The following is a 14327-nucleotide window of genomic DNA, read 5'->3' as shown; positions in this document are numbered from 1 at the left end:
ATAAGCAGCAGAAAAGATGAGATTCCTGAGAAAGTGGGCGCTGTCCCCAGGGAGGTCGGGCTCCAGAACCTCTGGGTGCTCTGGGGCTCTCCGCAGCTGCTGGGGGCTCGCTGCGGGCACGCTGAGCACCAGCCTTTCTGCTTTTGTGTCTCAGAATCGGTGGCCAAACGCTGCAGCCGTGAACAGGCGTTAATCTTCACCAGCCCTTCAACAGCATGTTCCTTCCCTGCTAACTACCAGGGTCTTTTAAATTTTGAATTTTGTACCATGCTTTATTTTTACATTCACATGAACGCTCTTCTGGAGTGATGTTTATAAACGAAATTATCTTCTCCTCGCCTTTAACCCTCTGCTAGCCCCTCCCTGTTTACACCCCTGTTAGCAGCTACTAAGTCAAAACCCTCGGACCCCCGAGGTCTGCACTGCCCAGCGCACCAGCAGGAAAGAGACGCACGTCTGTCCGTCCAGAGCCAAACCCTGCCTCTCCAGCCACGGAAGAGCTCTACCTCCTCTGTTATTTTGCAGGTCTTTGAATGTGTGGGGAGAGTTCAAATATGTTTTAACTGGCCATGAAAACTCTTGGTAGCCAAAAAGAAACTCTTGCCACTTCTAGAAGGGGATTTAACCTCATAGAGAAAAAAGCTGCATTTGGTCCCATTCCTCATCTTTCAGCGCGGTACAGAGCGGGGAGCAAAAGGGAGACACCTTCGAGTGTGACAGCAGGGAATTCTGAATGCTGACGCCTATCCCCCCTGGACCAGCTAATGAGCTACAGCTAATTAAACCTATTAGAGACAGCTTTTTTCAGGATCAGCAAACAAAACAAATACGCTGTATCATAACTATCCCAGAGGGAGAAATAAGATGCTCTCGGTTGTCTATGAAATGGCTTCTCCGGGAAGCCTACTGTTTTACATAAAAGCAAATGTATGTGGGAGAATATTTTGTTTAGCACTTAAGCATCCATTTGCCCTTTCATGTCAAAGAGGAACAAGCCTGCCCCTACCAGAGCCCACAAGCACCAGTCCAGCTGTGAGGTCTCCGCTGACCTGTGGATGATGTGCCTGCTCTGGAGGTAGTCAAGGGCCAGCACCAGCTCACAGATGAAGAGTTTCACGGTGCCTTCTTGGAACCGCACGTTTTGTTGGAGATGGTAACGCAGGTCCCCTCCAAGCAGCAGGTCTACAACCATAAACATATCTTCTTCATCCTGGAACGAGTACCTAAAATGGCATAAGCAGGGTTCAAGGATGACAATATTGAAAAAAGACAGGTTATAAAGGGAGATATGGTACCTCTGGGAATACTCATCATTTCTTGGAACTTTTTCACTTGGGGAAAAACAATTCCATGATCTTTCCATGCCCCGTTTCCCACTGCAACTAAACTCCTATTGTCATACTTGAGATTACAATAATTTAGCTTCAGATCCATAAAGAGCCAGAGCAGTTTGTCTGAACAACAACCAGCAGGCTCACTAGAGGAAGAGGAACCCAATGTTTTAATGTCAAATGTGTTACTTACAGCCACTTCAAAAGCAAAGTCACATCCAACCCCCCCAAACCCATCACTCTAACGCAGCTTGCTGCTCATCTCCTGCTGAGGGCCATGACGGGAGATGGCAGGAGGCTGGCAGGTGGCATGGCTCCCAGGTGTGTTTGTGCGGGATGCAAGGGGCAGTGACTGCCAGCACAGACCAGAAAGGGCCCAGGAGGTGTGGACTGCGCATTTTTATGTCGGGGAGGACCTCACACTAATGCTTAGTTATTGCTTCTTCCTGAATCGCAGGGGTCTACTCAGCATTTAGCAGCTGGTGCCAGCGGCTACGAGCTAATAAACGCTCCCAGTTAGGACGCATGAGGAGGGAGATGGCAGCGCTGCCACACGCTGCATGCTGCCGGGGAGGCTGGCCATGGGCTGAAACAGCTGCCCCTCCAACCACGAGCAGTGCAGCTCCAGACATCACCCGTGTCACGTCTGTGCTGGTGCTCGGCGAAAATCGTCCGTAAATCTCCCTTCACTTGCCGCAAAGTCCCAGCTGGCCGAGCAATCGGTCACTCGATACAGCAGTGGAAATCCAGCTTGGAGCTTGGGATGAACCCTGTCTGCTCCCCTTGGGCTCCCACTCAGCTCTTCAAGATGGGCATTGTCTGGGTGGTCACACTCAAAGAGTTCTGGTCGATGGCTCCGTGACCAAGTGCAGAGCGGTGACGAGTGACGTCCTCAGGGGTCGGGGTTGGCACCGGTGCTGTTCAACATCTTTGTTGGGGACACGGACAGTGGGATCGAGGCACCCTCAGCAAGTTCCCCACCGACACCGAGCTGTGTGGTGCGGTGACACGCTGAGGGAAGGATCCAGCCAGAGGGACCTGGACAGGCTGGAGAGGGGGGACGGGCAAACCTCATGGAGTTCAACAAGGCCAAGGGCAAGGTCCTGCCCATGGGTTGGGGCAATCCCCAGCACAAATCCAGGCTGGGCGAGGAGTGGCTGGAGAGCAGCCCCAAGGAGAAGGACTTCAGGGTGTTGGCAGATGGGAAACTGCCTGTGAGCCAGCAACATGCGCTGTCAGCTCAGAAAGCCACCCGTGTGCTGGGCTGCACCCAGAGCAGTGTGGGCACCAGGGCGAGGGGGGGGACTCCACACGTGTTCCCCAGAGCACCTGCCGGCCATCGGCACGGCTCGCCAGCACCGTGCAGCCCACCCACTGCCGGTGAGACACCCGCCACTCCCAGTGCTGGCTCGAGGCCTGGCCTCAGAAACGTCTCCACCTGACAGCGCTGACCGTGCCAGTAAGAAAGGAGCAATATCTTACCATAAATTAACGAGGAAGGGGTGTTCCAGGCCCTGCATAATCTGCAGCTCCTTGAAAACATTTCTCACTTCATTACGCTCCACGCACTTCTGTTTATTCATGTATTTCATGGCATACATCTTCTTGGTGTCGTTCTTTTGCACAACGCAGACCTAAGTGATCAAATCAAGGGATAAATCAGAGATGATTTGTCAGCAAATTTAGGCAGGTAAAACACAGTCACACGAGCGTTCTCCAGGGCCTTTAGCTGCCAAGTCACAGCTCCGTGCGCTGATGCTGCAACGCTGGACAGTGCCAGTAAATCTCTCACCCAGTTTTCAGCCAAAGAAGAAATTTTGCTGGGGGGGAAGGTGAGGAGAAGGAATTTATTACCACAAAGATATGAGACAGGTGACTGCACACAAGCCAACATTTTATTTAATAGCACTAACTAATCTCAGTCACGTCCTTCCCTCACACATCAGTTACTGTTTGGGAAGAGTCCCTTCCCCCACAGAACTACAGGTTAGAAACTGGGGAGCAGCTCCTGAACTCCCCCTTCTTGATAATTTTCATTCAGCTCATGATGAACCTTGGGCTTTGAGGGGTACTGCGGTTTGAATTTTAACCCTTATATTTCATCAAATCTAGAACAAAACATTGCTTCAATTAAAGACTCAGAGTTTTTAGGAGTGCAAAACAAAACAGACTGGTTTTTCAGATTTATTTCCACAACAGTTGATGAGGTTGGGACGAATTTGAAAAGTTTCAGTCAACGTTTGTTTCACCACCAAATAAATCTCTTTGTCTAGAGATTTTTGTCACACTCTGCACCTAAGGCACACCCCATTTCTGGCATGAGTGGGCCTTTACACCAAGGGGCAAATGACCTTCCAGAATTCTCTCAGCATATACAAATGGGGAATTCCATAACAGCATAAAAATAAAATGTGTGACCGTAACCTGATGCTTAATAACAAACATTGTGTTTCACAGAGAAATATTCTTTCAAAAAAATTGCCAGGCCTGTCATGTTGATTGTGGTTCTTTAATGAAGATGCATCAGCATGGCTGGGAAATCTTAGAAAATGCTTATCCAGAAACATAATGAAATTCAGCTCATTTGATTTATTAGTTTCTCATTTTAATCTCCTGTAATACAATTTGTGGCTACGGAATGGATGAGGAATCAGGCTCTGATCCCTTCTTGATTACCAGGAGTTGAAACTCAGGTCAAAGCTCACTGACAATGCAGGGGTTTATTTCTTTACTCTCATGTGAGCCTCTAATTCACCCATTTCTCAATCAGCTACATTTCCAGCTGTCCAACTGGTGATTAGTTCACAAAATACTTACTTTTCCGAAGCTGCCCTTCCCAATAGCTCGCAAAATTTCAAAATGGTCGAAGGTGACTGCAATAAAGAGCAAACATTCAAATATTAAATGGCTGAGCAAATGTTTGATGATATTACCTTCTTTCTACTTTTTCGCCATAAGATAAGAGCTGAGAAAAACAAGGGATACCCTAGCAACCTTCTGTTGCTTTTGGAGATTCGGGTGCTGTTTAAAACTTGGCATTTAACAGCCTTTTTTTCTTTGCAGCTCAGCTGCAAGGGCAAGTTCCCTGGGTCAGCCTTTGCCAGTGGCAGATCAGGCAAGGAACCACTGAGTGAATGTTTTCAGTCTGCCCTGCCTGTTAAACACAAAAGCCTCATCTTGCTCCTGCTGAAACCAAATGCAAAGGAGTTTAGTCCATCAAACATTTATACCATGTGAAAGACAAAAATGGGCAGCTGGATTTTCATATTCTTGTGACGTTCTAGGCCACACCATGGGATAACTGTGCAAGATAAACACAGCAGCCCTGGCTGCAAGCTTTGCCCCCCTCTGCATCCGGAGCGGCTGTTTCTCTCAGAAAGGAAACAGGAGAGCAGCAGCTCTGCAGACTGTGTACTGAAACAGGGAGGGAGGAACGTGAACGTGCATCTCGCTTCACCTTCTGGCCTCCGGCTGGAGCTGGGAGGTGACCATCTGCTCAGCAAGGGAGAATGTTTTGTGAAGTGCTCATCTGAAGGACCCTACATATCAAGTGTTTCTGATGCGCCAGGATGAAGCTGCCTGTGTTTCATCTCAGGCAATAAATAGATCCAGAGAAACAGCAAATCAAATTACCATACAGCAAACACAGATTAACTGTACTGGTTCAAACCTGCTGCCGACTGCTGGATACGGCACCCTAGCAGGGATTCCTGGAGTGCTCTGACCCCTGCTAAGGCTCCTCCGAGACGCCGGTGCAGCCGCGTGGTGCCCAGCACCCGTCAGCTCAGGGGGGGTCACGCTCAGGGACCCACTCCTTAACCAGCCACTGCTGGCTGAACCAAACCACACGCAGATGCTCATTCCTCAGAAAAAGGCCTCTGATGGATTTATAACAACTCATCAGCTTTAATTAGCATGACCCCTGGAGCTGAGAGGTACCACCGATGTGATGGGCTTGAAATCGTGGAGTTTGTTTGCCTTGTGCTCCTCTTTTTCAAACCTGGAACAACAGCAGCAAATATCGAGTTGATAACGACTGAGTTTAACTGGATCTGTTTACCAGTCAGACCATCCAAGAGAAGGGTAGTGGATACCTGCAGAACACAAAGGGAGAATGAAGATGCTTATCACCTGCAGGGACAAATAAGAGGGGAAAGGAACCCTCTGTGCCCGCTACAGAGAGAGGCTCGCTGCAGGAGCTACGCGCCGTCCAGTGCAGCCCAGGGCTGTGGGGAGAGGGGACTCGTGGGTCCCTGGCACCGGGACCCCACATGGGGCTCAGCAAGAGCAGGGCAGAGCACAGAGGTGCAGCCAGGATTTAACATCTGGGCCAGCTGCAAATCCAGAGGAGCTAAGGCAGCAGCCAGATCTGCATGTTAACACCCTCTGTCTCTTGTCTTTTAATAGGAATGCTTTCATGAATGTGTAGCACCCTCTACCTCCTTGTCTTTTAATATTAATGTTTGCATTAACATTTTAAACACGAGTCTATAACTGAGCTGGTCGTAAGAAAGCTAAATTGCATGTTTTTTATTTAAGACTCTCAAACTAGGTAGGCTCACATTTTAACCTCTCTCTGTTTTAGCTTTCACCATCCCCAGTTTTCTCAGTGAGCCAACCCTGAGTCTCACTTCCAACGAGTACTGAAATTTGTGGTGTCCGAATCAGGAACCAAACACATGCTCTTAGTCCTGAATCCACCTCTACAGATTTGACACGCCTCATTTCACTGCCTGATGGCATCTAAAACAACGAAAGAGCCAAAGCATTTGCCCTTCAGAGAGAAAATTCATGTGATATGCCAACTCAGACAAATTATGTTTAAGAGATGCCAAGGAAGATAATACAATTGCTGTAAAAAAGCAACTGAAGCATAAGCATGAAACAGCATTTTGAAAGTGGGTGTTGTATTGCTAAACCCAGGTTCAGGGAACAATATTTAGATAAAAAAATACAGAACCAGCCATGAAAAACATCCTTATCAGAGACAAATCAACCCTGCCAAAGCCCCTGGACTCCAACTGCCGAGTGGAGGTCAATGCTTCGGGGCTCAGGTCCTCCCACCCCTGTCGCCCGCCCCAGTAAAGGCAGCACAGCACTGCACAGTCTGTTATGACTCGTCTTCCTCTTGCCACTGTAATTTCCCCCATTTTCATTTTATTCCCTCCCTCCCTTCTCTGCTCTGCAGCCTCAGGAAAACAAGCGCTACCACAGAACAAGGAACGGCAACGCGAGTCCCTCCGCACTGGGGAGCCGAGCTCGGCGCAGATCCAGGCAGCGGAGCGCAGACACGTCTAACGCTCTTCCCAGTCCTGGGCAAGTAAAGTCAGAGCAGCGGGTGGTGGGCTGGAGAGGACGCTGGCAAAGGCCCACCGAATGATGTACGTCCATCTCACCCAGCTGTTGTCCTCACCTACTATCTATTTCTGCTTTATCTTCCAACAGATTTGGCCAGCTGGGGAGAATATCTGGCCGTCATCCTCCGGGAGGCTTTGCACACCCTTTTGCCCACAAGCAGCACAAACAAAATCCAGCTTTTAACATGGTCTTATCCTGACTACGTCGGGAGTTGAGATCAACTTGCAGCACTGAATCTCTGTCTGGTTATTACATCTTCTTTTCATGTCACTAGCTTATTACCCACCACTGTGCCTACTCAGAGGAAACGCTGAGAGAAAAATAATCCTGTCATCCCACTTCAGCCGAAGGCAAACAAAGCCCCTTTGAGAAGTCCATCTTAAAAAAACCCAAACAAACAGCAAAATCACGGTGCCACAGAAAAGAGCCAAATTATAGCAACAGCAATTTGGAAAAATACACCAGAGGAGTTAGGACTGTGTGTGCACAGAGAGGGCCGGCGGATGCCGAGCGAGGTGTGAGCCCCGCTGCTGAAGGGGCCCACGCTCCATGAGCGAGCAGCTGGGCTGCGGGAGGAGAAGGGAGCCCGCTGCTGCAGAACGGCACGGGAAGGTGAAGCAATTTGCCCATGGCACAATCCAGGTGTTTTCACCCTCCAGTCAGCTCCTTAACAACCTTGTTTTGCAAGAGGTTTCACCTTCTTGCAACTGCCTGAGTACTCTTCAAGAAGTTTTTTTTATTTTTAAGAAAATTGAGAGGTAATGAAATGAAATCCCTGAGCACTACGGCACGGTTCTCTGAGAAGCAGCCCCAGTTCTTGGTGCAATGGCAAAGCACTCGTTAGATGGGGACTTTTCCCCCCCCGCCTGCCCCGGCAGCGGGTCCCGGAGCACCCCAGCGAGCAGCACCAGGCAAACGGCCCGAGCGGCAGCTGCGGCACGGAGCTGCCAGAGGTGGAATTCGGGCTGTGAAGAGACAGGTGCCTGCCCGGCACTGCAGCACTCGCACCACTCGCTATTGCTGTTCACACCCTCGCAGGTGCCAAAGGAAAAGTCTCTCCATGGCACAGCCGAAGAGGTGGGACCGCTCTGCGCCGGCCACAGCCCAGCGAAGTGACCCGCCAGTGCCACCGAGCAGAAGAGCCATTGTGCCACTTCCTGCTGCACCCAGCAGCTCTTAATTTGTTGCAATTTTAATTGAAATTAGAATAAGGACAAGTTTGTGACATCTAGAGTGATACAGTCTCTGGTCACAAATTTGCCAAGATAATGGAAAAGTTAATAGGGGACATCCCCATTTCAGTTGGGTTTCCCTCCTCCCCCAGTATATTAAAATATGACTAATTAAGAGAAAAAACATTGCTACTGCTTTTTATATTTGGAGAGGGCCACGAAAGCACAACTGCACCAGTCTGGCCACTGTATCTGGGTGCAAGGGTGACCCCTGAGCCTACTGAAACTCGACAGACCAACACTGAACCACTCGAGATGGTCAGGACTGGGCCTTTCCCTTGACTTGCCAGCACGACACACAAACACACCGAGTAGGGGGCACGGCGTGTCACACTCGGAAAGGCCAGTGCCCTTTTCCACAGAGCTAACAGGAGCTTCACATGCTGCCAGGTTTTGTCTGCTGAAACCAAGCCCTGGCCAAGCACAGAACTGGCTCTCACAAGAAATCACCTGTCTGAGAAAATTTACTGCCCCAAGGACAGTCACCCCGCACAGGTCACTGCATTGCCCGGGGTATTATTTATTTCTCAGGAGCTGATACCGCACAAAGCACGTTGGATCCAGAGAAAGACTCAGCAGAGAGACCAGCCACTCCAAGGAAAATTCAACTTGTTACCGCCATTCTCACAGCCAGGACATATCACCCCGAGGAAGGCAAACAGGAACGTGAAAAGTGCAAGTCATCCTGGGCAAGCACAGGCAGTTATTTATGAGAGATGCCAATACTGAGCATTTAGATGCACCAGGAATAAAATCTCCAGGAAAGCCTCACAGCACCAATTTCTTTTCCACTGAAGTAACTGGAAAAAAATATGAAAACCAAAGAAAAATCACAATCGTATCACTAACTTGGGCACCACAGCCCCACAGGCGCAGCTGGCAGCGCGGGCGCAGCAGTGCAGAGCGTGAGGACGGAGCGATTCGCCGGCTGCCTTTGTGCCCAGAGGGCGACAGCAGCAAACGCAGACCCCAAGGTGGGAAATCTCTGAGGGATGACAAACTGGGACGCACGGGGAAGGGCTGGATCGGAGCAGGGCGGTTTGGCACAGCGAGGGGAACGTGCTGCCACGCAGAACGACTGTTCCCTTCCCTGAGCAGCCGCCTGCATCGGCAGCTGCGGGCGGGGACGGAGCAGCGGGACTGCCACAGCCTGGGGCAGGAGGCTTTAACAGTGCTACTCGGGGTATAATCGCTGCACATCCAACGACAGCGCGTTCCTCTTCGAGACCTCTTTCCTCAAGGAGCTGAGAGAGAGACCAGGTTTGGGCCAATATCCCCTCCTTTTCCCCTATGTCCCCAGTGATCAGGATTACGTCCTCCCTGGCTGGAGCTCTTATCTCTAGGACAGCAGTTTACCAGTTATCTAGGTTCTCATATATTTTACTTTTATTTCTAAGTGTTTGTATCTACCTACATATACATTTTATCATTTTACCTAGGTGAAAGCCCATATGGCAGTGAGCAAGCTGACTCACGCAACAGTAAATGTATTTATGGAATGGCCTTTTAATGAGTGTCTCTATAATCTTGGCAGCACAGTGACACTGGCCTCCAGTACTGCTCTCAGCAGTGTGTTCTCCTTTTCCAGCTGGCCAAGCCTGTGTGCTGGTCTCCCAGTGCCAGCGGGCAGAGCCACCCGGCTGGGTGCTCACCAGAGCCTCCACCTCTGCCGCTGCCGGCCAGGCCTCTCCCAGAGAGCCCACAGCAGGGATGGCAGGCGTGTGGCTCAGGCTACCTTCCTGCCACACTTCGCACCAGTGCCTGGGCTCTGATCTCCAGAGCAACCCTCCCCTGCCCCCAGCACAGCAGCATTTCTTCCCTTTCGGAGCACCTGGCAGCATCCCAGAGACCCCTCAAAACCAGCTCACTGCTGACAGTTACTGCCGGTGCCGGGCTGCAGAGTGGGGAGGCGACGGGACCCTCTGACCTCAGCTCTGCAGGAGGCCAATGGCCGCATGCCTCGACACACCTTGTCTGGGCGTTGGCAACCCCAGCCTGGAGCTGGCGGCGACTCTCGGCCTCGGCACTGGTGGACTCTGCAGCCCCAGACAACAACTAGGAGAGACTCTCACCGTCTTCGCTTTCACGGAAGGGTGGCGACTTGCTGGAGGTATTTGCTCCCATGGTGTGTCCCGCTCAGGCTCAGCGCTCTCCACCTCTCTGCTACGTTACCACCCTCGAAGCCGCTGTCCCCAGGACGGTGTCGCCCACAGGTCACTCCCAGCAGACCTGGGCAAAGCTCTGCTGGTGCATCCTGGAGAAGGCAGGAGGCAAAAATTCACCATAATTCCGGATTAAGAAGCATTTTGCAACTTGCAAATATATCACTGGAGGTGATACTCAGACAAAACTGAGTATCAGGGGAAAAGCACATTATAACAGAGTTTACTAGAGAAAACCACTAACACCATCACCTTATAACCCAGACCAGGACTGCTGCCTGCTAAGGGAAGCGTGGAAACAGACCACAAGATCTGAGGATCTGGCTCAGGTTTGCTGCATCATCCAACATACGATATTTTGTAGCTTCAGTAATGACCAATTGCAGTGAGGTCAGTAACCAAAATAAATGGGCAGAGTGACTTGGCTGAATAAAATCAGAAAGGCACTCCTGAGGTCATATGGAACTGTAAAAGCTCTATAAGAAGAAATTCAAAGAGTCAACCTTTTGATTTAAGCTGTTACAGAAGTCTTTCATTTGAGGCAAAATCATACTTTTTTTTTTTTTTTTATGAAAAGATTTCATGGAAAAATCAAGGTGTAGTTACCACACAGTTTCTTTAAAAAATTTTTTGGATATGAGCTATGAACAAAAAAGAAAACCTTCTGATTTATGGTTCAGTGCTGGCTGCAGTGGTGGGTTTTCCTCTTGCACTGTGGAAATACAGGTCTGTTCACTAGACAACACAGGTTTTAATTTTCCAATTCTCCCCAAACACGTGTGTATACTGGAGAATATGATTCTGTACAGTTTAGTGACACTCAAGATAGCTTGAACATCCTTAGATGGGTGCAGTAGCAGTTTTATTTTTAAAGTGTTTACATGTAAAGCACCTTTATATGCTTATTTTTGATACTGACATCCCTGTGAAATACACGCTTATTTCTTGTTGGATGTACAAAACCCTAAAAGAATCAAATGAGGGAGTAACAGCAGCACAATCGGGACTTCGTCCAGCCAGGAGTGTTGTCCAGGACACTCCTATTTTCCTTGAACATTTAAGGATGCAACGCAGCCTTACTCATTTTTCTCAGATCTACACTCTGAAACACAGCTACTGAGTAGCTTCACTTTTTTACCTTCAAGTAACAAAATCGTGTTACTGAAGCACAAGAGGGGGGAACCATTAAAAAAATGTTGGAGAAAAGAGAATTCCTGGGACAGTCTTGGGAACTGGGGCTGCCACGAGATGCTGTGGGCGCCCCACACCAGCACACTCAGCTCCCTCTCTCCAGCTAACTCTGTCTCCACCACTCAGCCAAGAACTCAGCTCCAACCTCACACCCTGCCCAGGTCAGTTGCCTTAAAACGAGGGTCAAAGCTTGCCTGAAGTTTAAAAGCAGCGCCTCTATTTGGGGGTCTTCCTGAACCGGGCTGCAGCGATGTAAAATTCATCCCCAGGATGACAATCCTGGGAACCCAACTGTGGATCAACCTGCAGCGGCTGCCCAAGCGGCGTCTGGCTGCCTGCAATGGTATCCACCAGCTCCACGTCAGCGGGAGTCGAGGGGGCTCTCAGTGCTCCCCAGTCTCTCCCAGCACCACCAAGGGGCATCCAGAACAGACCAGAGGCAGCACACAGGACGCTCCTACTCTCTCCACGGTGTTTTACGATCTCAACTGCAACCCACCCATGCTGCTGCTGCTGCAGCTCACGCAGATCTCTACTCCCAGCAAAGAGCAGGGGAGTTTGCATTTCCCAAAAGGCAAAAAAAACCCCAGTGCAAACTATTAAAAAACCTAAAGTTTTGATTTCTCATCTCAGAGAACTGAAACAAGATCCAACAATAAAACAAATGAAGCAGCAGATGTTTATGATCCCCATTGGTCACTCTGAAGGGAACAGGTCGAGCCTTCAGAGCAGCACCTTTTCAAGCCCCCAGACTTAGTCTTTGGAGGCAAAATACACCCTCAGATGCAATAGCCATAAGTCAGGTTCACATACCGATGCTGCTACATCACAGTGCTCTTACTGGTGTCAAACAAGGTCAGCTGCTCAAGGACATTTTCTGGTATAGGAGTGTGCAACTTAATGGTTTTTTGACAATACGTCAATACATAAAAGCTCTGAGGAGAGAGCACAGGTATTTCTTGAAGTTAAACTAATCCAAGTAATAATCACTAGGATTTGTATCTTTATAAAGTGCACCCAGGGTACAGTTATGATACATCTTTTCCCGTTTCACACTGCAAAGTCACAAAATTATTAAAATCACTACTTTCCCTTGGGCCAAGACAACTAACGCTTCCCCGTGAGCTTTGTGCTGGGTGGGAGCGCTCGCTCCACTCCCCCGCGGTCCCGGGGTCTCCTCAGCCCGTGTGGCGGCCACAGCGGAAATCTTACGGGTGTGAGAAAGCAGCTGCTTGGGTAGGCCCGGGGTGCCACGGCCAGCACGCCTGCACCCTGCCCCGCACGCCGTACCTTAACAGATACAAGGAAAACCAAAGCAAAGCAGAGGAAACGTGACCACCTGAGTGCCCTGCGGGGTTTCACGCTGCGCTCTCTGAGGAGGAAAGGAGCCCAGCAGGACCCGGGGAAGGGTTGGGCATTGGCACCCACAGCGAGCAGCCAGCTGCACTGTTAGAATTATCACCGACGGGCGACTGCTGAGCTTCCTCGGAAGAGGACCCCTAACTCGAGGGGTTCACAAATAACTTCTCCTACCACCCTTTCGTTGCCGAAGTGCTGCTGCTGTTCTGTCGAACTGACACCGGGCAGCAGGAGCAATACATGACATTATCCTACCGCTTTTGTCCCAGAGAAACTAAAGATTATCCTGAACTCTTCTGCAGCCACAGCGAAGCTCGGGAAGGGCGAGAGCAGGTACTATCGGTGTCACCTTCGGTTCTCGCCTCCGGGAGCCGTGTGATCCCCAGCCGTGCCCGCTTGCCCCTCTGCCTGCTCGCCCCTGAGCCCCCGAGCCCCTCCGCCCGCTCGCCGCCGCCAGCAGCAGGCGAAGCCCCCCCGCCGCGGGGGAGCGGATCGAGCCGGGGCCGAGGCAGACCCCGGGCTGCAGACGCACCCGAAGAGGCACCTACCTCGGGAGGGGAAGGGGCCGCCGGCGGGACCCAGCAGCCTCCTGGCCCGGGCGGCAACAGCCTGCGGCGGGGAGCGGGGGCAGCCGGAGCAGCCCGGGAGGAGCGGAGCAGCCCGGAGGAGCCGGGAGAAGCCCGGAGGAGCCGGAGCAGCACGGGAGGAGCCCGAGCAGCCCCCGACAGCCCCGCGGGGTGCCGGCCGGGGCACCCGGCCCTGCCGGGGGTTCCCCCTCAGCGGCAGCGCGGACACACGCTGTCCCACGCTCGGGGACGCCGCGCCCAGAGGAAGGTGCCCGCCCCCCCCCCCCCAATCCCCGCGGCCCCCCCGGCACCTGCGCTGCGCCCTGACATCGCCTGCGGGCGGAGCCGACCCGCCGCCGTTTCCAGCGGTGCTGCCGAGCTGCGGCCCCGGCCGGGTCGGGGTTTAACCCCCGTCACGCCGGAGGTTGCCGTTGATTTTGATAAGGGAAGGGGTCACCCCGCAGGGCGCGGAGCACCCCAGCCCAGCCCAGCCCAGCCCATCTGGCACCCGCAGCAAAGCCGGGCCCGGCCGAGCGCAGCCCCGCTACCCCACGCCTTGTGAGGCCGAGCCCCAGCGGGCACACGCCGTCCCCTGTGCCGGCCACGCTCCTATCTGAGAGGGTCCTGAAAAGCGGCAGACACCACATTTCCCATCACTGCCCGTATTCTTTGGCTTTTCCTCTCTCATCGTTCAGTGCTTGGGGTGGGCTCCGACTCCTGGGGCTCCTAGGGAGCGCGGTCCTTGCCCCAGGACAGCTGGAAGTCAGCGTAATTATCCAGTTCTAGCCATATTCATGTATTACTTGGAGAAAAACCAACAAGCTGAAACATGGCTTGGGTTCCCCTAAAACTATTCAAATTGTAGTCAAACGCACCAAATCGAATTGTCTGAAAAATAACCAGATGGGCTGCCAAGGAGAAAGGGGCTGGATTCACTGCAGCGCTGAGCACCCGTCCTCAGCACCCAGCCAGGGGTCAGAACTCACCAGGGTGCTGGGGACGGGCTGGCTCCCCCTCGGAAGGACCCCGGCTCCTGTCCCTGGGTGATGGCCTGCGCGCCCCTGCAACGAGGGTGGGGATCCAGCAGTTACTGCACAGAAAGAAAATAACAAAGTGGCTGGAATAAAA

The 14327-nt window shown here is 51.7% G+C and overlaps 1 protein-coding gene across 4 annotated transcripts in view; it reads right to left on the bottom strand.

Moving 5' to 3' along the window:
- STK32A (serine/threonine kinase 32A) overlaps window positions 1-13434 on the bottom strand; it is a 29068-nt gene extending 15634 nt beyond the window's left edge. For 3 of the 4 annotated variants that reach the window (XM_074883450.1, XM_074883452.1, XM_074883454.1), the window contains exons 1-5: window positions 13182-13434; window positions 9994-10175; window positions 4149-4204; window positions 2814-2965; window positions 1050-1223 (exon numbers count right to left, since the gene is read on the bottom strand). In XM_074883450.1, coding sequence (XP_074739551.1) covers window positions 1050-1223; window positions 2814-2965; window positions 4149-4204; window positions 9994-10045 — 434 coding nt within the window. In that variant the 5' untranslated portion in view covers window positions 10046-10175; window positions 13182-13434. Of the gene's footprint in view, window positions 1-1049; window positions 1224-2813; window positions 2966-4148; window positions 4205-9890; window positions 9910-9993; window positions 10176-13181 lie in introns of those variants that run through there. The other variant, XM_074883453.1, reaches the window with a different exon arrangement.
- Between the last annotated feature and the right edge of the window lie 893 nt (window positions 13435-14327).

This window comes from Strix uralensis, chromosome 14 (genome assembly GCF_047716275.1).
Source record: "Strix uralensis isolate ZFMK-TIS-50842 chromosome 14, bStrUra1, whole genome shotgun sequence".
NCBI classification, from domain to species: domain Eukaryota; kingdom Metazoa; phylum Chordata; class Aves; order Strigiformes; family Strigidae; genus Strix; species Strix uralensis.
This window is presented reverse-complemented; position numbering and strand designations above follow the sequence as displayed.